Raw genomic sequence first — 26054 nt, forward strand, 5'->3', positions numbered from 1 at the left:
TTTACATCTTAGTTTAAAAAAAAACCAAACAAAAACAAAAAGCCTGGAGTTCGATAGCTCTCCAAAACAAACTATCAATAAGATCTTATTATATCGTATTTATTCCTATCACCTTATTCTTATGTATCTATTCGGTAACCAAACTTAGAGCTTCGCAGAGTTCTTGGTACGAGATCCGAGCTTGGGATGCGAGGCAAGTAGCCTCGTATTGCAAGTTATAAACCTTTCCCAAACTGTATGTATACATATATTTATTCGTATTTACTGTTTACTGGAGAATGCGGACCTGCATACAGCTTGCATTTTAGGTCTTCTGGACCACTCTCGCATTTTCTCTTAAACGTGGAATGAGGATTCACGACCCGTAATTCCACACCAACCGTGAGTATATGATTGCATATAGGACGAAACCGGTTCGCCCTAAGTAAATTGTAGTCCAAGGAGGAGTCGGAATTTGGGAGTATCAAGGCTCGAGAGAGGACCTGAAGGCAGTGCATGATGACGAAGGAAGATTTTATTGGGACGCGGTAACTTAGGTACCAATCAATTTCATCGTGTCACAAGATTGTGCGAATTTCTAGTTGACTCTCGATCACCTCGTTTACTTGCAGGAGGATAGGAGCCAAATTATGCCAGCAAAGGGCTTTTCTGAGTTCGTCAAATATGCAATTAACTAATTACATTAACCTACTAAATCAATCTTTACACGTACCTTATAGCAGCAGAGTCATAAAGGAGTGGCGCCAAACAGACACAAGAGTTTACCAAAATCAAATTTACTAACAATTAATCATTTGAGTTATATTAAATTACCTGTCCAAATAAACATGAATAATATCTTCTACCAGCGTTTAACTACGACTTTGTTAGGGTGCAGGGAATCAGAATAGTTACAATAGGAAAGCTAGCTCATTCAGAGAAATCATTTAAGTCTAGATTTGCAATGGAAAGACCAATTCAATTTTGAAACTCAACGCCTTGATCAGAATCAAAAGGGTTACCACAAAATGAAAGTAATTAAAATCCTATATCATAAACAAAAAAAATTACACAACGTTTGATGGAATTTAATTACAATATAAATACGAAAATATTTGCGTTCAAGGTCGTAAATAACGTATTAATTAGTTAAGTACATATGTCTATAAAGATATATAGTACAAGGGAGCTTTATGTAGCTTTCTGTAGATATCAAAGAAATTAAGGGTCCAATTTTCATGGAGGCTTACGTGTTGTAGGGGAGGAATTTTCCATCCCTGCGAACACATATGCAAAGCCTTAGAGAAAAAAAATTAAATATCGGTCAGAGCCAAGAGAGAAGAAAATTTTATATTGTTTTAAACAAATAAAAGAATGGCAAAAAGATGAAAATATCACATCTTTTACGATTGAATATCAAAATAACACCTCTTATTGGAAAACCTTGAATTTAGTATCAGTCTATATTCATCTCTACTTTATTTAGATATTTCTAATTACTATCTTAATTGCTCAATAATTAGTATGTAACAGAATCCTATATATGTACACCTACACTTAAAGATTTATTTTATTTTTATATATATATATATATAAATTACAAACAATAATAAGTGTTTTATTATCTTTTTTTTTGTGTAACAAATAGATATAATGATCTCCTCACTGGGATCTCCCGTGCTGAGGATTTCATTTACATATTATGTATAATTCAATTATAAGAAAATTAATATTACATCAAAGTTACAAATAAATTTAATTATTAATATTATTTTAATACAAAACAAAATAAACCTTCTTCTGTCCAACTGCGAAGGATTCCCGTTTCAGGACAGCCAAATTGTGTATTTAGTACATAATATTCTCACGATGGAATTGATTGCATTCAAAGTGACAGGATGGTTTTTTTATCCTTGAAAGAATCGCAAAGATGTAATTTATTACCAGGGTCAATTTGAATAACATTAGTAATTGCATTCAGAACAGATGAATTGTGATGATCCAGAAGTTTCAATTGTTCCTTTTATATATACCTATACCATAATGCTATTCTATTTTATTTATAATTAGTGTAACTCACTCAGCAACCACAAGAAACAGTTTCTTCTTTGGTGAAATTGCGATTATAAATATATTTTGTACCGATGTGTAATTTATATAACACCACTGTTCCCACTTATATCTATATTAAAAAATATACAGTAAGTGGTATATAAGTAACTATTTAGAAGTTATATAAATGAACCGTCCGTAAGTGGCTTCGCCAAAGTTTAATAATGCCTTCATAATAGCTGTCACTTGAAATATTTTAAAACAGATGTAGACTGACGATTTTAACCGTTTTTTTAACATTAGATGCCCTGAGGAAAATAATTTCCCTCAGGGCCTATGTGATCTTTGGGGACGCTGTGCAGTGGGTTTCTTTAAGGAAAGGGAGGAAATCTGGGAAGAAAAAAGGTATGAGTTGTGCGTAGGAATCTGGTGGTCAATGTGTCTAAGAGTGAAGGACATTTGAATTCATCCCCCCACTGCGGTGCAAGGTGATGTGTCGAAAGAGTCTTGTTGGAGAGGTAAAAAGATCTCCCTCAACCAGCCTCTCCACACAATAGGTGGGCAGACATTCGCCGCCAAGACCTAGACAATCCTAATCCTACAAATCCGGGAACCCCTGCTAAGTCACCAAACCACTTGAGATTACCTATGGCAGAGGTGTTGGTTATCCAATGAATTCCAGGGGCGGCGGTACCCATACCTGCTTCCCAAATTGACGCAATTCTGAATTAATCTTTACTTATATGATTTATTTGTTCGATCTTGACATTAATAATAATTGGTTAAATAAACAAAAAATATAATTCAATGCTATTTACTAATTCTTATATAGTCTTAAAAAACTTAAGCAAACGGTTTAGCAAATACTTTTTAAAAATATATATCTAAAGAAATCCCACCAAAATCTGCATGCAAGTGGCTCATTGTGGTTTTTATCAGAAAAATGATGTGTTTGCCTTTGACCTCGTAAACAAATAAAACAAGTATTTAAATTTAATTTAATAATCTTAACAACAAGTAACATACATGGATTGGTTTAGCTAGCATAAATGCAAAAAAAAAATCTGAATAAATATTTTTAATTATCCTACATAATATTAACATTTTTTCAATTTCATTGGAATTTTCTTTAATGAAAAAAATGCTGTATACAAGCAATGCATCAGTGTGACCTTTATTTTCTGATAAAAATATATTAAAACTGCACAAAAAATAATTTGATAATTAGAAAAATTTATTATTATTTGGTAATATACATTTTCAACATATCGCCGATATCCTTTCCAGCCTTTTCCAAAATGTCTGCATTATGGAAACCAATGGAGAGACGGATAGCGTTGGTATTGGTGGCAGTCTCTGTTTCGTTGGGCCCAGAGATGGGGGGGATGAACCTGAGGGCCGGAACTGCTCCAGGGGCGCCCCGCGGCTTGCTCCAGGCTAGGAAATCGCTTGCGTTCACCGGGAGCTCGATCCAAATGAAATAACCGCCCTTGGCTTCTTGGAATTTGCAGCCTTCGGGCAGGTTTTCTTTGAGGCTTTTGCAAAGTGCCGCCATACGAGCCTGTGAAAAATAACACAAAAAATATTTAAGTTCACAACACGGCTGATCTTTTTAACATTAAACATTTTCAAGAACCTAAGTACCTACATTAAAAAAACCTTATTTATAAAAATACAAACGTGCTACTTCGTATATCCCACAAATTAAAAAAAAACGTCATAAGGCGGCAATACAAAATATACTATTAAAGTATAAATAATCATTTTGTCGAGAGGCTTAAATAACGGCGGCCCGTAGGGAAGGCCTTCTGAGATAGCCGCCCTAAATTGTGGGGGCTCGGTGAGAATGGGTTATGAGTTAAATAAGAAAATCTCAGGCAAAGCTGGGTAGCAAAAGAGCGTTTCTTTTAATTCTATTATGTATGCAGTTTTATTAAAGCCAGCAAGAAACTTCAATAAATAAAAATACATTTTTTTTAATGCCAATATGTAGACGATACCATACTTGTCAAAGTGACATTTTTATTTTTGTCTTTAACTAACCCGGTAGAAGTAATATCTGTGATGTTTGGTAATAAGTTGAGTTTTCAAGCGATAGATGGCACCAGTCATAAAGCTTACTCCAGAGTCCGACAGATGTCGCTAGAGTGTAGCAATTGCCTGTGGGATATTATTGACAGACAACAAGCTTCTAGAAACAGAGAATTACCAACCCTCGGGTAATGAACAGTGTAGCTAAATCCAGACTTAATTTATTGTAATGTAAATAAACGCAATTATTGTAAAGAACCTTTTACTTTATCAAAGAGTTCCCAACACAGATATCTGCTAGTAAACTAGAGGAAAAATTAATCCATAAGGTCGACACTGCAATAAGGAAGTTGAGTCCATTTTTTTAAATTTTTTTTTATCAATGTTCGCATTCAAACTTAAATACTGGTATTTTTTTATTTTTTTTTAAGTTTGTTTTCATAATTAAATTAATTCTCAAAGTTAAAATTTTATTAAGCCCGCCAAAACGAGCGGAATCCGAGCGGTAAGAGGCGGGGTGTGGTGTGACGTCATTAGAACTGTGAAAACCACGACGCTCAAGCATTTTGTATGGAAAAAATTTTAATTCTTCAACAAGGAATTCCAGTAATTTTTTTACCAATGTTAACCGTCTATTAGAATTGATGTTATTAAAAAAAAAGAAAATTGATTAAGATTTCATAGTTAAATTAATATTTTAAGTTAGAATATTTGCTTTTCCCGCCCGGTACGGTACTGTACGGTATTGCCGTCGCTACTTGTTGACGTTCCACGCGTTAATTCAGGACCACAGCGCAGAAAAGTAAAGACCAAAAGTAAAATAACGGTTTACAGCCCAGTTCACTGTGAGACCTTTCTGGGCGGCCGGCGGCCTGAAGTGTATCACATGCTATGTGACATGTATAATAATAAAAACTTCTAAGTTATGCAATAAACAACATATTATTATAAAGCACTATACGAATATGTATCTTTAGAAATCCATTTCATATAATAATAACAACAAATACGTACATATATTTGACAAACCCAAATAAACCTTTGGCCTATACACCTCTCTCATCTAAACCGACCATCTCTCATGTAATAGAAAGAGATGCACCATAGGTGATCCGTTGAACGTACAAGTCACGACACATGTGACGTCAGAATTCTTTCGACCAATCGTGGAGCGTCTACAGTCTATTGCTATTGAATGCTTTTTCAAGAACGTTTAACTAATTCTAAGAATAATAATATAGAAATATATTTATATTTTTAGAATCGATATTTTTTTATCTACATGAACATATTTTTTATAAGTCAAAATATTTTTCACTCAACTTCCTTATTGCAGCGCTTCGTACCGTGCGCGGGCATGATTCTTCGACACTGCAAATGCAGGGCTCAGATCCCTAGGGGTTTATCATAAAATTGTTTTGAGTACTAAGCGCTGTTATTTTTTTTTTATAAATAGGAAGGAATTTCATTGTATATGATGGCGTGAAATTTGTAGTGTCTTTGTTCAAAGGTTGTGATGGAGGTTGAAATTATAAAGTTTTGTTTATTTTGCTTGCTTTTGTCTTTTACATCTGGATATTGCATCCAAAATAGATTTCATCAACCATTGTGAATATCAGCAACCAGAACAATCGGACTTTCAATATTTTGGGAGATTTTTTTACCTTGTAGACCTGTTTGTACCACAGAAGGTGTTTCTCAGCCAACCCCAGTTCGATGACACTCTGCATCAGTCCATACATCACATTGTTCAAGGATCCTCCGCTCTGCAGGATGCCACTGCAGCAAAATAAACAATATTAAAATCGCGACATCATCACATCTGTCGCTGTGATGATTGATGCACAACATGGCATAATAACCCAAAAATTAATCAAAATAATTTTTTTTAAAAACATATCTAGCAATAATAAAGTTGGTTAAATCCACGCTAGTAGTTGCATGAACAGTACGTTTTTTATTTCAAGTATGGAATCATACAATTTGTCCAAAGAAACGTCGCTATCTCAGTGACAATTCTTTCTTTCAGGCTGGTAGGTACCATAATATTGAAAAAATGCATATAAGAAAGTACAAACAAATACAGCGATTTCACATTCACTTTACAGAAACGTTAAAATGGCCACCATCTTGAAAAGGAAACAGAACGTAAAAACAAATTTTAAGACAGGCGAAATGAAAATGTCAATTAAAATAAGTAATATAACTCGAAATTAGTAACATTTTTCGATACATCAATAAAAGATTATGACAAAAGTAGTCAATCACAACTCACCATTTTCGGAACTTGGTCACCAACTCTGGAGCCATCTCCATCCAGCCCACGCGGATGCCCGGTGCCATGATCTTACTGAAGGAGCCGTTGGAGATGACGTGCCCGCCGTGGTACTCCGTACCCTCAATTCGGTCATAGGAGAAGAGGCGCGCTGGTGGCGGGCCGTCCCCGAAGTGAAGCAGGTTGTACACATCGTCGCAGAAGACCAGCAAGTCGTGTTGTTGGGCGGTTTTAACAAGCTTTTTGCAGCTTTCTGGCGGGTATAGAAGCGTTAAAATTATATTAATTCGAGTGATAATAATGGGGAATTTTCACAAACTATGAAGATTTAAAGTTTAAAAACGTTTGACTTTAATATTTTCATTGATAAAAATATCAATAGTTGAGTATAAAAATAACAAGAGTTAAGTATTAAAATATCAAGGGTTAAGTATAAAAATATCAAGAGTTAAGTATAAAAATAACAAGAGTTAAGTATTCAAATATCAACGGTTAAGTATAAAAAATATCAAGAGTTAAGTATTCACATATCAAGGGTTGGGTATAAAAATATAATTAAGGCGAAGCACTACGAAGTAATGAAAAAAAATCATGTGATTTTGGTTTGAAAATTTGATCATTTACGAAAATTTCACATGATTTAATTAAATAGTGGGAGTAGAACACACCTTGGCCTTTGAACAAAATTGAGCGTTTTTCGATAAGTCATTTTATAAGCCCAGAAAAAAATTAAGTATCAGGCCTATAAAAACTGCCTTAAAGTTCAAAATTTCCTACTTACGAAACCCTTTTCGCTTATGGGTTTGTTGTATAATGTGACAAATGAAATTCTTTTGGAATTGATCAAGAAACATCTTAGGACGGGTTGTTTCGGAGAATTTGAACAATTCTTCAAATTTCAAAGTTAATTTCCCAGTTCTGTGAAAGATTTTTTCAAGTTCTGTTATTATTTCAGTGTTGTCATGCAACTAGCCTGTGATGATATAATAGCAGAACTTGAATAGGACTTTCACAGTACCCGGAAATGAACGTTGAAATTTGATGAATTGTTCAAATTCTCCGAAACAACCCGTCCTTAATATTGGTTCCTATCTTCATAAAATAAAATAATACACCCTTTTTCTCAAAGTTTTTACATTGCCTTAAATGGTATTATCCGAGTTTAGTGAACAGATCTGAATAACCAGGCACTTTGCAACCTTCGTCTTCCGCATCTCCTACTTCCCACTTCCTTCAATCTCACAATATAACCCAAATTGTAGATGCCACAGTTCCACTGGCTCTGGGAAGTTTGGACAAAAACGAAACAGATGTGGTCTGACAACCTTTCGAATAAGAAATCGTACGCATTTAATTCAAGATCAGGTACAAAAATATTACATTACAATAATTAAAGATTTGTGGTTCATTGTTACACAATTATTATTATTGTTTTTTGTGATTATTGTGACAGTGGGAGGATTGTGGGTGAATGTAACCGCGAAACACTTCTGAAGATAATCACTGTCGCAATATATTATTACGTATTTGAGTCCATTAAATTATGCAGAGAAAAAAATAAACACAGACTCGAAATCTGCGTGGGTGGTTTAACCTGAGATTGAGTAAGTATGGAGGATATGTGACGCATGGATTATCTGGCAGAAAAACAATTGTAAATTATTATATAGGCGTGTCCCATAATCAATTCCCCAGTTGTCTTAATATTTTATTTGGTAATTATTCAGGATCGCTGGCCACGGCTAATACGAAATATTTTTCAATAAAACTTTTAAATTTACCTTAATTACTATAAAAGGAAACAGGCTGCATTTGGGAAATTTTAATTTTCAATTACATAAAATGAAAATTCTGTTTCGTTGTATGTGATGATTATATTTACAGGGTGGGGCAAAAGTAATCACCCGATGTTCTTTTGCTGTAATTTTTTTTTAAATGATAAATTTTGGTACTGCTTGATATTCCGCGTTCTTGCGGAGTAAACCAATTCATGTTTTTCATGATTTGTATTCTGCGTTTGTTTACTTCACAAATGTCAAAACCGAATTGACATTTGGCACCATTTGCAAAAGTTATAGCGTTTTTCAATAGGATGATTACTTTTGCCCCACCCTGTATAAAATAAAAATGTTCGTTTGTTCAAAATCTTAAATCTGCGAAAGTTCTTCACCCGATTGCTTTGAAATGTTGACACAACGTTGCATTCGAATACGCATGTGTTATTATATACCTATATTACATAGATGTCACCTGTGACAGGTAAAAACATGCCTTTTTTTAAAACAGCGCCATCTGTTGGACAAACATGCTTTTTTATGCAAAAAAAAAACAAACAGGGCTGGAGGAGGCCCACCACTTCCCCGCCCTGTTTTAGGTACTGATGGTACCCCTTCAGAGCTCTCGCAAGGACGCTAATTTTTTGATATAACGAGTCTACATTTAAAATTTCAAAACAAGACCTCCAAAATGTCCATGCATACAATGTTATTCGCAGTATAACAAGTGCTGCGTATTAGTAACCTGTTGGTAAAATCTACTCTATTTGGTTAGTTTAACAGGTCATATGTACAAGGGATCAACAATAACGGGTAAAAATAATAATTTACAGCCACCTGCAAAAATTAAAAATTATGAGACAAAAGAAAATGGTGAAATGTACACCTCATTTTTTGTGAGGGGGTGTCGTCACCCGCTCCCAGGCAGTCCTAGGGAGAGAAAGCAGGGCATTGGATAGGTTTCACGAGGATCAGGTTCCGCGCCCCTAAGCCAGGAAACCGGTTGTGCCTCGACGAAAGATGTAAGTTGGGGTTGGGAAGATCCCAAAGACCACGAGGAGAAAGCAAAACAGGGCTGTCTCAAAAGGGCGTTTTACTTTTACGTCCACTATAAGCAAAACGCCCTATTGTTTTTCTAGCTGCACAGACAGACTGCGCCATAGCAATAGTGACTACAGCTAGCATAAAGAGTTGGGACTCTAAAATTATATTCATATTATTCATTATACCTAGCTTTCTCATTAAAAATTTAGGCGTATTAGATCTATCAAAAAATTTATATATAAAGATGCAAAAGTCGGTCATTTTGAATACATGTAGGATAACGAAAGATTTTTTAAATATTTATTTTGAGGGATCAGTAGGATTTATAGGCCCTGTTAGAAGTTCTACCGAGCCGAACCCTCTGATATGAAAATATCTGGAGTCGGTGAATTATTTTCCCATTTGATCTCTGGTGAGTTGACGTGTTGTTCTTGTATTGTTTTGTATTTATTTTGCTTATATAATGCACTTACATAATGTTGATTGACTAGATGATCATTTGTGGAAAAGTGTGTGGAAGGGTTTAGTTTTTCCTATGGGGAAGATTTAACCCGGACATAAAATCGGAAGTAGTAAAAAATGTTTAAAAAGATTTTTTTTTGTTTCTTTACACAAGTCAAGATTGTGATGCATCCTCTATTTATATAGCTCAAGGTATGAGTGGACCTATACAAAACACCTCAAACAGCCATGACAAACCTCCCACGGTGGCGAGGTCTTGGGGTCTCACAAGCCTGAGGCAACTGGTATTGTAACAAGGAAGGTGTTCTGGCATTGTTGTGACCTAACAAGGTTCAACACCGTCTCACAACACATTACAATATGATGCAAATCTATTTATACAAAAGCAACAAGAGTGAACTTGGGAACTAAAGAATACATAACTAAAATATACAATGCTTAAATAAGCTGATAGGTTAAACTTTGAGTTGAGATTGAAACATAGAATTTTGCCTGGAGCCACTGTGACTATGGCATCACCAATTGGGATATGTTGTGAGGCTGAAGGTAGTGCGGAGGGTAAGGAGACGGGGAAGAGGAAGGTGGGGAAGTACCTGGCTATTCAGATCTAGTCACCAAACACAGCTAAAGCCATTTCAAGCAATTTCTGGTGGTGTTATCCAGGGCGATATTATTATAAATGAATAAGTTGTGAAATAACAAAAATTAAATACAAAAAATTTACTTGCGAACGCCTGGATTTGAACCAGCGACATCCGGATTGCTAGTCAAGAGTCTTATCCCTCAACCACGCAGGATTATTATGAAATACATGTTTATTTTATAATCTGTACCTAAGAGATAAACTTTTTTGAGTTTTTCAAAATGAGATGACAGTAATTTTCTTCTTATTTTGAATGTTAAATGTGTAAAATCTCATTAAAAATATCAAAAAGCTGCTTTAAGGTGTTTTCGAAAAGGGAATGTTTTAAGGGTTTTTGAAACTTCATGTAGACCAGGAGATCAAGTTGTTTTGAAGACCAAGTGTGCGAAATTTCATCAATCTCAGAATAAAACTGTAGATTTGTATTAAAACAAAGCCACGCCACCACAGACAGTCTTCTATAAATTATTTTTGGATTTGTATTTCTTTTAAGTGCTCTGACGATGTCATAATCAGGGCCAATCCAACCGGCGCCTGGCGCAAGTAAAATTTTGGCACCCCTTGTCAAAACCAGTAGACGCCCAAGTGGGTAATCAATAATATTCGGATGATTTGTATTTTTGTGCAGGGCCGTTTTTATGAAAAACAATCTTAAGCATGATGTGCTAGGTGTTGGAAATTATCAGCGCCTTGGCGCTTAGTAATGCGTTGCCCTGAGCAGACTGTTCCAACTGAGCCTGCATTGGGACGGAACTGATCATAATAGTGATGAAACGATGCAAAATAAAAACAAACTGTTATTAATCAATAATTGCATAAAATTACTCACCTAACTAAAAAAATTATGTACAAAATTATAAATATTTAAATTACAACTACCACATAATTTTACAGGGTTTTCCAATAAGAGGTGTTATTTTGAATAGCTCGCTATTTCGGTAGATGTTACTTTTTAAGCTGTCATTTTTTGACATTTCACAAGTAGAAACTACGCCATTAATAAAAATGGAACGATACATGCTTCAACAACGCATTGAAATTATTAAAATTCACTTGAGTGAATCAAATGCAAATCATCTTGAGTGATGAGGCCCATTTCCACCTCGATGGCTTCGTCAACAAGCAAAATTGTCGCATCTGGGGATCGGAAAACCCAAGAGTTATTGTTGAAAAGCCTCTCCATCCTCGACGTGTGACTATTTGGTGCGGTTTATGGTCCGGCGGAGTAATTGGACCTTACTTTTTCGAAAATGAGGCTGGAGCAACAGTTACGGTGAATGGATCGCTATCGAGAAATGATTAATGATTTTTTATGGTGGGAATTAGATGGTATTGATCTGGACAACGTTTACTTTTAACAGGACGGCACACAAGCAACGAAACCATTGATCTTTTACGATTGAATATCAAAATAACAACTCTTATTGGAAAACCCTGTATGTGTACATGTATGCATGTATCAAGGTACAATCAAATCTTTAAAATACTGGCTATTTTTAATTTTTATTAAGAATTATTACAACCATCATTACAGGGTGTCCGCGAGTTAAGTGCGCTAACTTCGGGAGGTGATTCTACACGATGGTGGAAGGAAAAAAGATATTTATTTTTTTTCGTAATTCCAATATATAATTTCCTATTAACACAATTCAAGTTTTTAACCACTCAGAACATTAGATTGTCAATAGACGTAAATATGATAATAGCGGTCAAGACATTAGAATGTCTTTTCACGTAAACGCGCGAGATTTTACAAAAATCGATTTATTTCCATCACTAGTATACGGATTGCCATGATTTAAAAAACAGAGTATCGATAATGAATAACGCTACGCGTCTCTGTATTCAAGAATATCTATGGAAGGTAGAGGTGCATTATCTAAGCCGATTGAATCTGTCATCTTGTTCGTTCATAATTTATTGCGTTTCTAAATAATTTATTAAAAATATTTTAGTTTGGACGGTTAATATTTTGAGGTGACTAATAGTTTTTAATTATATTTTTTCAATATATAAAGTGTTATTTCTGTATGATACTCAGAAAAAAGTACATTTTTCACGGCTTTGAAATAATGGTAAGCGATTTTTACATATTTTTGACGTTTTCATAAAATGTATATTTAGAAACGCAAATATTTACGTATAACAACACAATGCGATAGTGGATTTCATAATCTTTCCAAAACATTTTTTAGAATGAGGCTACCTTTCCCAAAACGTGAGTTATGAAGCTTTTAGCAAAATTCGTAAATAACACAAAAATTATCACGTTTTGACAGTTCTAAAGGAACACATAGTAAATAAAAGTCTTTGTCTGAGAGGTTAACCTAAAAACTACCTTAAAACTTTGACACCCCTGATACTCTGTATAAGCGGAAAATGTTTAAATTATTTTTTAGTAAACAAACAAAATGTTGTTGGTAAAATCATAAAGATGGCGCTAGTATAATGAATTGAGAGGATTTAGTCTTTTTCTACAAATAATTTTGTCAGCAGAATCTCATAATATTAGCCACGAATAATGGCTACATATTAAAATAAATCATTTAAAAAATATTATTAAAGGTGTAATGGTTCTCAACGTTCTATGGTCAAAACAAAGGAAAGAAGCCAGATAGATCTTCTTAACGGATTAATATTTTGCTCGTTTGATTTGGCTCTTCTCGCGGTTTATCAACCCTTCAATCTTAACGAATTAATATGTCACGTTGTGTCAATTTTTTGTTTCGACAGGGATTAATTCATTGAAGGATCCTTTTAATTGGTTGTGGTAACTTTGGTTCTTTTTAGATGAGGCGTGTTACATTCTGTATGGTTTAAAAATAAGACAATGACCGACTACCCTGATTTTAACTACCTTTTCCTACCTTGTTTGCTCGCCCAAACGTTTCCGGTTGCTGCAGTTGATAATGTGCTAATATAATGAGACAATTAATTACAAATTAAGTACATGAAATTCACTATAGACAATTCAATTCAAGATGCACAAGATTCTAAGTTAATGATTTGACTATGGATTGTTAGTTTTGTGAGTTATTTCTATGAGTAGGTATTTTCGGGAATAGCTAGAGACAAAACATGTGTTGCTTTCGATTGGTCTCCGTCCAAATCCCACCCATCAACGTGACCAGCTCGAGAGCAGCCAAGTTGATGGTCCAATCCCAACACCTCCAGAAATGAATTGAATATCGCTCAGCGACAGATGAGATAATGACATGTTTTGCCTCCTGCCGGAGGGTGATGAAGGTGGAATGTGGGTCCTTGGTGGTAGCTGTTGATGTTGATGTTGATGATGAATGATGAAGATTCATCTTATACCGTTAGGTACAAGGGACTGCTCCGGTCCGGTGGCATGATAGCCTGGTGTCAGGAACCATATGGGTCACGTGGGTAGCGCGAGGTTTAGGTCGCGTCAACCTCCCCCAAATCGATGATGAGTTGAGCTTCGCCAGCATGCCGAAAATTAGGAGTCCACTCTACTAACCTCAAACATAAACATATACTGAAGTGGTTTGCATCAGCAACGTCAGGAGTTCGGGAGTCCCGTGAACACCCCTCTGGTTTACGCTCGTAAGGATAATGATGAATTCAGCTTCAGTTTGTTCGACTTCGCCTCTGCAGTCACGCTACTCCAAATAGCTCCTGGCTCCAGTCTATACAGCTTCTCGTTCCAGTAGAGGTAATGACACATATTTATCATATGTACAATACAAAACATACTTCAAGTCTTTCGTCCACACTCAAAATAGTCATGTCAATATTTAATTTGGATGAGGGCGTCCATCCGACATAACGAATGTTTCCTAGACGGGAGATTTTACCCCACTTCAAAGTCATGGTCATTAGCTCTATCGTTTGTTACCCTCCGTTCGCTTCAAATATCAAAGAATGGTAGAAATTGACATCCTCGACTTCCGGCGCTAAGGATCAGGGATACTGGAATCATCAGGTCGTGAATCTGAAATCATCCGATCTCCGTCAGCTCAAACGGTTTCAGTCGGAGTCAATTTCCAACCTAATTCTGGATGACTTCTCCTCCTATAGTGGGGTAAGTACTTATTGGATTTGACAGGAAGGACGTCAGAAAGCGCCGAAACAACTTCATATTCGTCACGATCCCTTCGTTCTGTCAGCGAGAAAATCCTCCTCACACGCCAGCCAAGAATAGCATAGCCCTTATCCGCTTTGTTCCTTCGTCTACCAGCTAACTCAAGTAGGAAAGCCCATTAGCAATTTTCGTTCCCTTCGATCTGAACTCAGTGAAAGCGTCCTCTCACCAGCTGAAAATACTCGAAACAGGGGTCTATTCCGGGTGACTATCTAAGGCTGGTCCGCCAACACCTTCGACAGAAACCGGTGCTTTTACGGGAATAACTCAACCACACCAATAGCAGGGGAAAAAGCCGGCGCTGCTATACTAAAATAGACGTTATATCGGTATCCAGGGTTATCGACTTTGCTAACACAAGAGTCCCTATTAGGCAAGCCAATTTACAAATTTCGTTCCCTTCGCTTTTGTCGCTTTGGTAAGATAGGACAGCCTACGGAAAATTCGTATACTTCGTCCCCGTCAAACCCATGAAAAATTAAAATCTCGCTTGATAGAATAGGAATGCCAGACAGATGCACTCTCTCGGCGACTAGCCTCGATCCGCTGCGTTATTCCGATTCAAAAATGAATTAAAAGAGTGATGTTTGAATAAATTATATTTAATTAAATATATTTTATGAATTCCGTATAGAATAAGTTGAATTCCCAAGGAGGATACGACAACTCATTTTCAAATAACAGGCATTGAAGATTTAATTTACCGTTCTATCCGTTACTATAAAAACACTGCATAAATACAATGGTTTGTGTTCTATAAATTTTGGCGCTAAATATAACTACTAGAGAATTATTAAATCATTTTAAACTCATAAACAATGTCTATTGTTGGATGATCTAAAGCGGTTTCAGGGTAACCGTTCTTCGTCCCTTTTTTAATGGCCAGGTCTCGTAATTTATGACCTCCTTCGCTAACGGGTACCTATAGTGCTCAAGTTGAATACCCTTACTTCAAAATACAATTGGATTATTTGGTTTACATTAAGGAAATAAGTGTTAATAATTAGATTATAATAGACTTACCGATACATCTTAGTGTCAACAATCCAAATAATTATAAAAAAAACAAACACAGTCACATGCAGAAAACTCATGCTGTTAGAAAACCGCACCTTCTACACTAAATGATTTTAGCCGTGTTCGCGTCCCGACGATTAATTCTTGTTGACGCGCTTCCTAGTTTTTTACTAACTCGACTATCTTAAAACGCTGACCGATCCTGATTATTCCTGACCGCCTCCCAGACCTTGAAACTCTGACCCCCTTGACTTTATTTCCCGCCTCCCAACGTTTTCAAACTGACTATCTTGAACCGCTTTTTCTAACCACCGACTATCGACTTCCTTCCCCCGTTCTTCAACGCTGACCGTCTCCCCGCCCGGGCTCATTAACCACGACTATCGACTTGCTTCTTCCGACCTTCAACGCTGACTGTCTTGAACCGCTTTTTCTAACCACGACTATCGACTTCCTCCTCCCGATCTTCAACGCTGACTGCCTTGACCGTCTCCCCGCGCTTTCAAATCCCGACTCCCCCTTCTCAAACCAACCCCCCAAATCACCATATGCGATTTCTAATTTATGTTCTTTTGAATTCTGAATGCTTTTTGTTTTCAAAAGACAGAAATGCACTAAAGGAACACATCAATTATGGCCCTAGAACCTGTCACATTAATTTTAAATCGTTTCAAAACCAATAAATTGTTACTTCTCCAGTAAAGTCTAATTCTTTGTTCAAAGGATGAAACTTGACTACCCCCAGTCCAGCGGCGTGTTGGCCCACCAGCATTTTGGCTCGGCTTACTATTATCAACCACCATCACGGAGGTCTCTGCCGATACAGTGCATGTTCCTATTTTTTTTTCTCTACCCTAATAAATCTAAACACTTGTTTTAAAATCAGTTGTCCAACATCTGGTAATCTCCTATGTCGTGAGACCAACTGAAAATTTCTTTCCCACCATAATAAATCAACAATAAAAAAAATTTATCCCAGGGCGAGTCCATCACAGCTCCCTTCTGGAAAAATAATAGTGGGAGTAGATACGGAGATAAGCTATTGTCAGCTATTATTGTTCCATCAACTTAGCAGCAGAACACGTTTGAACTCGCCAATAATACATTTTTTTTTTCAAACCTTCCTAGGTTTCACTTGCTCCCCACTGCTCTGTTCTTGTTGTTAAAATTGTTAAAAACTCCTAATCCCTTTTACCTTTTATGTTATTTTTTTTTTATATATATTTATTTTTTTTCTACGAAAGATTTCCCAATCCGCCCCTGTCTCACTTGACGTTATATCTTATCTTTCTCCCTAGGCCGAACGCTATCAGTTAAACCTCTGGTAGGTCCGTTATGGGGCCCTTTTGTTAACCTTTTGTGTGTTCCTGCCGTTGTTAATTGTTTTATGACTGAGCATACAGTAACCAAGATCTTGAGAGTTATTTCGCACTAATTATTTGCATTTTTAAGCGTTGGGTAATTTGTTTTGATGTTTTAATTCATGTGAATAGGACTCCTTCTATATGAACAATCTATTAGTGTACCTATATGTTTTGCGGTAATTCAGTTCCGTCTAATTAGAGTGGATAATCTCTTTACCAATTTAATTGATAAATTATTTCTCGTAAAACCGTGTGCCTTATTTCCTATTCCTCCTTACAGGACGCCTGATAATAATAATTATTATTATTGAATAATTTATATAGCGCCGCTTTCGTGAAAAGCTAACTCAAGGAACCTAATATTGTAGTAGCTACTAATATTTTGATAAGAGTTTTGTTGAACAACTATGTCGTATTATAGGAAAAAGAAGTGTGGAGGGGGAGGGGAAGGAAAAGGGGTAAACTATACAAATGAAATCTCTTTCAAACTACGCTGTCTTACATTAGCCAAACAATAACGGTGAATGGTGATCAGAACTCAAACATTGACCTCAGCGTGTCTTAGGCTATACTCTAATAGCTGGCGACCCACTTCTCAAAGGTACCGTGACCTACCAGAACCCACCACGCCTGAAGGAAAACGAATTGAGACTTCCCAACACTTCCAGATATTGTTCCAGCGTATTCACTTCTGTGAACCTACTTTACTGTCTCTAAATGGGGAAAGTAATTGCATCCCATATCACGATGCTGACGCGAAAATGTGTCATGTAAGTTTCGTCTGATGAAGCCCTCCTTCCACGTGCTGTCAGACCTACACTTCACCTCTTAGAATCTGTTGTAATTAAGCCAAGATTGCGTTGGCTTACATCAGGTTCCAGGTCGACGCCATTGGAGTATTTGATAGAACTTTAACGGGTTTATTCCTACGGAATATCGCGCGAACATCTCTTCCACACAACCTTGCAGGAACCTCGCAGGTTACCTTCAGCTAGACGCCTTCAACAGCGAATTACGCTCTTTTCATCCCAGAGTCACTCATGTCTTCTCACCCTGTCTGTCATTCCCTTTTTCATTGCATAAAACCGCGAAAGGGTGTAGCTTTCAGTACGCCGCGCTGAACTGTCCAGTTTATGTTGGAGTCTTCGTCCACGCGATAGCGCAGGAAAAAAAAACCATTTCGGCTTGCTAATATTTGTGTGATATTATTTTGACAGCGAAACTATCTAATTCTCCAATTATGAAGTTTAATCGTTGGTCGAAAATCGGGACAAAGGAAGGTTTAGTAATGTTGACAACACTACCGAGGTAATTAATGTTGATTCGATGGGGAGTCTGAAAAAGTATCAGGGAAACCCTAGGTATAAATATGTTTATATGTATACATTTTTTTTTTCACGAACCCTTTATTCATATATATTTTTTTATTTTATTTAATCGATTCTACTTCCGTAATTGGGATTCTGAAACTGACTTATTTTAAAACATTGTTAACATTCAAATACCAGCATCCTGTCCGTTGACCCACTTATAACGGTCAAGTTCGTAATAAGTGTCGTAATAAGCTATTATTTATTTTTGTCCCCGGGGAGAGGGTCCGGTCTAGTAGTACAATACATCTTTGTTATGATTTTACAACCGTCTTGGCCCTAGGGTCTTCCTCACCGTACGTCTATTATTGACTTTAAAATGTTTGTTTAAATTGCACTTTCCCTTTTCGTCTCCCTTCAAAGTAACACGGGCATGTGCCTAGCATGGCGGTCGAAAAAATCCTAAATGCATTTAATAAATAATTTCAATGAATAAGGAAACATAAAAAAAAGTTTTATCTGTTAATTCAGTCCTTATCGGAGGTGGGACATCAGCCTCTAGAATGAACTGGGTTTGTGTCTACTACTTGAAGAAACTATTTTCTCCCTCCACAATGTAATACCTTTAATAACTATGTCTTATCGGAGGTTGGATGACAATACAAAATTTTGTTTTACAATTTTATTTAAAATTTAAATAATCTAATTTATTCTCTGCTTATAATTCACGGATATTTTTATTTCGGATATTTAGCATTGAAAGCAAATAAACTAATGCGCTGGTATTAGGTCTACTACTGAAGGAACTATTTTCTCCCTCCACAATGTAATACCTTTACTCACTATGTCCTATCGGAGGTTGGATAACATCATAAAATTTCGGTCGTATATTTTTATTTGGAATTTAAATAAACTGATTTTTACCCTACTGATAAATTCACGTATAGCTCAACTATTATTGTAGAAATTCACTACTTTTCGCAGTTTTGTATTTAAAACACTGAACTGTTAGCCCTGGCTTTTTATATTTTTTTTTCATTGTCTTGAACCAAACAGAATGTAAAACATTTTAATACCTCACCTCCTGGTCCAACGGCATCACTGTAATGGTTCTCAACGTTCTATGGTCAAAACAAAGGAAAGAAGCCAGATAGATCTTCTTAACGGATTAATATTTTGCTCGTTTGATTTGGCTCTTCTCGCGGTTTATCAACCCTTCAATCTTAACGAATTAATATGTCACGTTGTGTCAATTTTTTGTTTCGACAGGGATTAATTCATTGAAGGATCCTTTTAATTGGTTGTGGTAACTTTGGTTCTTTTTAGATGAGGCGTGTTACATTCTGTATGGTTTAAAAATAAGACAATGACCGACTACCCTGATTTTAACTACCTTTTCCTACCTTGTTTGCTCGCCCAAACGTTTCCGGTTGCTGCAGTTGATAATGTGCTAATATAATGAGACAATTAATTACAAATTAAGTACATGAAATTCACTATAGACAATTCAATTCAAGATGCACAAGATTCTAAGTTAATGATTTGACTATGGATTGTTAGTTTTGTGAGTTATTTCTATGAGTAGGTATTTTCGGGAATAGCTAGAGACAAAACATGTGTTGCTTTCGATTGGTCTCCGTCCAAATCCCACCCATCAACGTGACCAGCTCGAGAGCAGCCAAGTTGATGGTCCAATCCCAACACCTCCAGAAATGAATTGAATATCGCTCAGCGACAGATGAGATAATGACATGTTTTGCCTCCTGCCGGAGGGTGATGAAGGTGGAATGTGGGTCCTTGGTGGTAGCTGTTGATGTTGATGTTGATGATGAATGATGAAGATTCATCTTATACCGTTAGGTACAAGGGACTGCTCCGGTCCGGTGGCATGATAGCCTGGTGTCAGGAACCATATGGGTCACGTGGGTAGCGCGAGGTTTAGGTCGCGTCAACCTCCCCCAAATCGATGATGAGTTGAGCTTCGCCAGCATGCCGAAAATTAGGAGTCCACTCTACTAACCTCAAACATAAACATATACTGAAGTGGTTTGCATCAGCAACGTCAGGAGTTCGGGAGTCCCGTGAACACCCCTCTGGTTTACGCTCGTAAGGATAATGATGAATTCAGCTTCAGTTTGTTCGACTTCGCCTCTGCAGTCACGCTACTCCAAATAGCTCCTGGCTCCAGTCTATACAGCTTCTCGTTCCAGTAGAGGTAATGACACATATTTATCATATGTACAATACAAAACATACTTCAAGTCTTTCGTCCACACTCAAAATAGTCATGTCAATATTTAATTTGGATGAGGGCGTCCATCCGACATAACGAATGTTTCCTAGACGGGAGATTTTACCCCACTTCAAAGTCATGGTCATTCGCTCTATCGTTTGTTACCCTCCGTTCGCTTCAAATATCAAAGAATGGTAGAAATTGACATCCTCGACTTCCGGCGCTAAGGATCAGGGATACTGGAATCATCAGGTCGTGAATCTGAAATCATCCGATCTCCGTCAGCTCAAACGGTTTCAGTCGGAGTCAATTTCCAACCTAATTCTGGATGACTTCTCCTCCTATAGTGGGGTAAGTACTTATTGGATTTGACAGGAAGGACGTCAGAAAGCGCCGAAACAACTTCATATTCGTCACGATCCCTTCGTTCTGTCAGCGAGAAAATCCTCCTCACACGCCAGCCAAGAATAGCATAGCCCTTATCCGCTTTGTTCCTTCGTCTACCAGCTAACTCAAGTAGGAAAGCCCATTAGCAATTTTCGTTCCCTTCGATCTGAACTCAGTGAAAGCGTCCTCTCACCAGCTGAAAATACTCGAAACAGGGGTCTATTCCGGGTGACTATCTAAGGCTGGTCCGCCAACACCTTCGACAGAAACCGGTGCTTTTACGGGAATAACTCAACCACACCAATAGCAGGGGAAAAAGCCGGCGCTGCTATACTAAAATAGACGTTATATCGGTATCCAGGGTTATCGACTTTGCTAACACAAGAGTCCCTATTAGGCAAGCCAATTTACAAATTTCGTTCCCTTCGCTTTTGTCGCTTTGGTAAGATAGGACAGCCTACGGAAAATTCGTATACTTCGTCCCCGTCAAACCCATGAAAAATTAAAATCTCGCTTGATAGAATAGGAATGCCAGACAGATGCACTCTCTCGGCGACTAGCCTCGATCCGCTGCGTTATTCCGATTCAAAAATGAATTAAAAGAGTGATGTTTGAATAAATTATATTTAATTAAATATATTTTATGAATTCCGTATAGAATAAGTTGAATTCCCAAGGAGGATACGACAACTCATTTTCAAATAACAGGCATTGAAGATTTAATTTACCGTTCTATCCGTTACTATAAAAACACTGCATAAATACAATGGTTTGTGTTCTATAAATTTTGGCGCTAAATATAACTACTAGAGAATTATTAAATCATTTTAAACTCATAAACAATGTCTATTGTTGGATGATCTAAAGCGGTTTCAGGGTAACCGTTCTTCGTCCCTTTTTTAATGGCCAGGTCTCGTAATTTATGACCTCCTTCGCTAACGGGTACCTATAGTGCTCAAGTTGAATACCCTTACTTCAAAATACAATTGGATTATTTGGTTTACATTAAGGAAATAAGTGTTAATAATTAGATTATAATAGACTTACCGATACATCTTAGTGTCAACAATCCAAATAATTATAAAAAAAACAAACACAGTCACATGCAGAAAACTCATGCTGTTAGAAAACCGCACCTTCTACACTAAATGATTTTAGCCGTGTTCGCGTCCCGACGATTAATTCTTGTTGACGCGCTTCCTAGTTTTTTACTAACTCGACTATCTTAAAACGCTGACCGATCCTGATTATTCCTGACCGCCTCCCAGACCTTGAAACTCTGACCCCCTTGACTTTATTTCCCGCCTCCCAACGTTTTCAAACTGACTATCTTGAACCGCTTTTTCTAACCACCGACTATCGACTTCCTTCCCCCGTTCTTCAACGCTGACCGTCTCCCCGCCCGGGCTCATTAACCACGACTATCGACTTGCTTCTTCCGACCTTCAACGCTGACTGTCTTGAACCGCTTTTTCTAACCACGACTATCGACTTCCTCCTCCCGATCTTCAACGCTGACTGCCTTGACCGTCTCCCCGCGCTTTCAAATCCCGACTCCCCCTTCTCAAACCAACCCCCCAAATCACCATATGCGATTTCTAATTTATGTTCTTTTGAATTCTGAATGCTTTTTGTTTTCAAAAGACAGAAATGCACTAAAGGAACACATCAATTATGGCCCTAGAACCTGTCACATTAATTTTAAATCGTTTCAAAACCAATAAATTGTTACTTCTCCAGTAAAGTCTAATTCTTTGTTCAAAGGATGAAACTTGACTACCCCCAGTCCAGCGGCGTGTTGGCCCACCAGCATTTTGGCTCGGCTTACTATTATCAACCACCATCACGGAGGTCTCTGCCGATACAGTGCATGTTCCTATTTTTTTTTCTCTACCCTAATAAATCTAAACACTTGTTTTAAAATCAGTTGTCCAACATCTGGTAATCTCCTATGTCGTGAGACCAACTGAAAATTTCTTTCCCACCATAATAAATCAACAATAAAAAAAATTTATCCCAGGGCGAGTCCATCACAAAGGTTATTCCCATGAATGTAACATATCATTCAAGAAGATAATACTAATAAATGTAAGCGAAACACGAAACAGAACTTATTCACAGAACAACTGACAGCAAAAACGGTCTTAACTAAGAATCGAATAATACATAATAACATTACATGTATATAGCGCTGTTTTGTGTCATTTCTCTCCGAGTTGGTTGAGACATTGTCCTGGTAAAACAGATCAAGACACAGAAAAATAAAAACGTAACGGTCTCAACTGGGAATTGAACAAAAGAACTCTGTTTCACCGGGACAATGCCTCAACCAACTCGGATGGTTGAGACGTTGTCCCGGTAAAACAGAACAAGACACAGAAACATATAAAGGAAACGGTCTCAACTGGGAATTGAACAAAAGAACTCTGTCTCACCGGGATAATGCCTCAACCAACTTGGATGGTTGAAACGTTGTCCCGGTGAGACAGAGTTCCTTTGTTCAATTCCCAGTTGAGACCATTACCTTTTTATTTTTCTGTGTCTTGTTCTGTTTTACCGGGACAACGTCTCAACCATCCGAGTTGATTGAGGCATTGTCCCGGTGAGACAGAAATCCTGGGTTCTGTGTCTTATTCTGTTTCATGTTTCATTTATATTTATTAGAATTATCTTCATCTCCGATAATAAAAAAATAATAGCTAATAGTTAACTCACCTGGTGGCAGTAACCGTCCTGTTGGATTGTGGAAGGTAGGAATCGTATAAAGCATTGCCCAAAATGGCTTTTGCTCTGAGCACTTCCATGATGAGGAATTTTTTGCCTCTGTGACCATTGTTTCAAATTTATCAACATCCACTCCATCCTGCGTCATTGGCACTGGAAAAATAAGAATTTATTCACCCTTCAGGCCTCTGGCATATTGACCGTCATACTACCTAAAGATGCCATCAAAAAGTCGGTGAATTTGAGTGCATTTCAGGTTCTCAATAAAATGCAAATAAATGGGATATTTCTGAATATATTCGAAAACTAAAAACTGTTTTTGAAAGGTGATGAAATACTCTCTCAAAATTTATTATTAGAAATATACACATAATTTTTGAAATATTCAATTTTTAAATGCAAACATAAAAAAGTTTAAAAAATGGCTCGGCTCGACTAAAATTACCGATAATGAAAAAAATCATGTATTTTGTTAGAAAAATATTTTTTAAACATTACAGCCACCTCACTCTTTATTCGTTTCATTAAAAATAATTGATAAAAAATTCATAAACAGAATCAAATATTTTTCGAAATTGCGGTTGAAACTTTGGTTGTTTAAAGGTGTATATTTTAATAATTCTTTGTTTAGCTTCTATATTTGAATATAAAGCAATATTTTCTCTTTTTAACACTGTTTAGTTCAAATTTCTAACAATGAGACTATAAGACCTTAGGGGCCGTTCAAGTATTACGTAAGCAGATTTATTACAATTATTTACCCCCTCTTCCCCCTTGTCATCAAAAGTAAGCAAATCACTTACCCCCCCCTCCCATGCTTACGTAAAAATTGGTACCTATATGCATTTTTCTGTTAATGTATTCTGTTTTTTAAGCGAGTACCTAAACGTATTAATTATGTGTGGGAATCCCCGAATATGTATTCGGTTTTCAAACATAGACAATGTGTGGGTTGCCAATGTGTAAAAAAAAATAACTACTGCTGAGCAGTGCTGACGTAATCACTATCTCGACCCCTCACCCCCCCATGTCATCAAAAATAAGCAAAGCAAAGACCCCCCTGCCCCCCTATAGTGCTTACATAATACTTGAACGGCCCCTTATGAGCTGTTCTGAAAAGCGAACAAAATTGACTCTACGGGTACTAGCTGTTTGTTAAAAAAACCGAACAAATTAGCTTGAAGAGTTAATCATTACTAAAGGGTTGGATTTTCCTTGACAAATGGGCTGTACGCTCCAATTTTTTGTCAGTCGTCTCCAGTCCTCAGACCTTCCTTTCCATCCATCTTCAATCCTCTTCGACGCAGTCAGTTCACTTCTTCCTTGACCTGCGTCTGGTTCAACTGGTCACCATTTTCGGTATCTGTCACTCTTTCCATATATCAATCCCATCGCTTTCATCGAGATAGAATCTTACAATGATCTCACTCTCAATTAGATTAGAATTTACATAACTACTAATAATATATGCTGTTAATAATCAAACATACTAATTTCGGTAGTGTTTGCGTGCATTATTCAGTTCTGCATGAAATCTGGCCCACAAATTTGCTTTGAACGGTTCCATGATAACTCAACACAGTGACAATTCAACACACGTTTAAAAAGTGATATAAAGTCATTAGAAACGATAAAAAATAAATAAAATTTAAGCCTAACCTAACCGAACCTACTTAACCCAGTTAATAAAGTTTTTGTTTCATCACTTTCAATGATTTAACACATTGTAGTCGGGCGCTTCAAACAATAGAATCTAGCCTATAGCGGGTGTTTTTCGCGATTAGCGCATAAATATATCGCTTTCCTAAAATTGACACAATCTCTAAACCAAATAATATTTTCAATTGAAATTTTCAAAGAAATCATATATGACATTTGATCATCAACAATAAATTATAATTGCTTTGATTACATCATAATTTCACCACATTTCAAAGCTGAATATAAAAACCTGATATTAATTCAGTAAATAGCATTCAATATTCAATATTTGAAAATTCCAAGTAAAAGACAACATGTTTATTCATATCATATAGTTATATAATAAATAATAATATATATTTGCCATGCCCGCAATTTTACAATCGCTGGATGTGTGAAATCTGATAGCGTAAATTGAACAGTGTCGTCTAAGGTCGAAGGCGCACACTCAATAACTTATATGTTTAATTGCTTCTTGTCAAAAAAGAGTCTTTTGCGGTTGTCTCGCCTAATTGAAGAGCCCATTCCACTTATGAATCATAGAATTTCACGCTGATAACAAACCCGTATAATGCCGTTTCTCGCCAAAAACCGACAGTTGACCAAAACGGCATTTGCCGTGTCCCGCAGTTGACCGACAGTCCGCGAAAAACGGCAAAGGCCGTGTCCCGACGACAATGTGTTAATATAACTTTTTAAAGATGTGATGAATTATAATTTTGATGATTTATCCGGTCACCGCTTTGAACATAAGTGTCATTTTCAAAATTGGAATCAGTTGCGTGAAGAGTTCAGAAAAGCGATAAAGTACCTACCTGTACTAAAATATTAAATTATTTCATAAATTCGAAAATTGGAACTGATTTGTCAAGAATCAAAAATTCGGACTATCCTGTGATTTTTATACTGGTAAGTTATAGCTAGCATATTATACTAGTTATTATAACTG

The 26054-nt window shown here is 36.7% G+C and overlaps 1 protein-coding gene across 1 annotated transcript in view; it reads right to left on the minus strand.

Moving 5' to 3' along the window:
• Window positions 1–3065: 3065 nt before the first annotated feature.
• LOC149418814 (uncharacterized) overlaps window positions 3066–26054 on the minus strand; it is a 32477-nt gene continuing 9488 nt past the window's right edge. Inside the window, exons 5-8 of the mRNA XM_089639014.1 lie at window positions 23396–23557; window positions 6338–6590; window positions 5727–5841; window positions 3066–3592 (exon numbers count right to left, since the gene is read on the minus strand). Of these exons, the coding sequence (XP_089495140.1) occupies window positions 3272–3592; window positions 5727–5841; window positions 6338–6590; window positions 23396–23557 (851 nt within the window). The 3' untranslated portion in view covers window positions 3066–3271. The remainder of the gene's footprint in view (window positions 3593–5726; window positions 5842–6337; window positions 6591–23395; window positions 23558–26054) is intronic.

This window comes from Hesperophylax consimilis, chromosome 13 (genome assembly GCF_061612785.1).
Source record: "Hesperophylax consimilis isolate HC1 chromosome 13, BYU_Hcon_1.0, whole genome shotgun sequence".
Classification (NCBI taxonomy): Eukaryota; Metazoa; Arthropoda; class Insecta; order Trichoptera; family Limnephilidae; genus Hesperophylax; species Hesperophylax consimilis.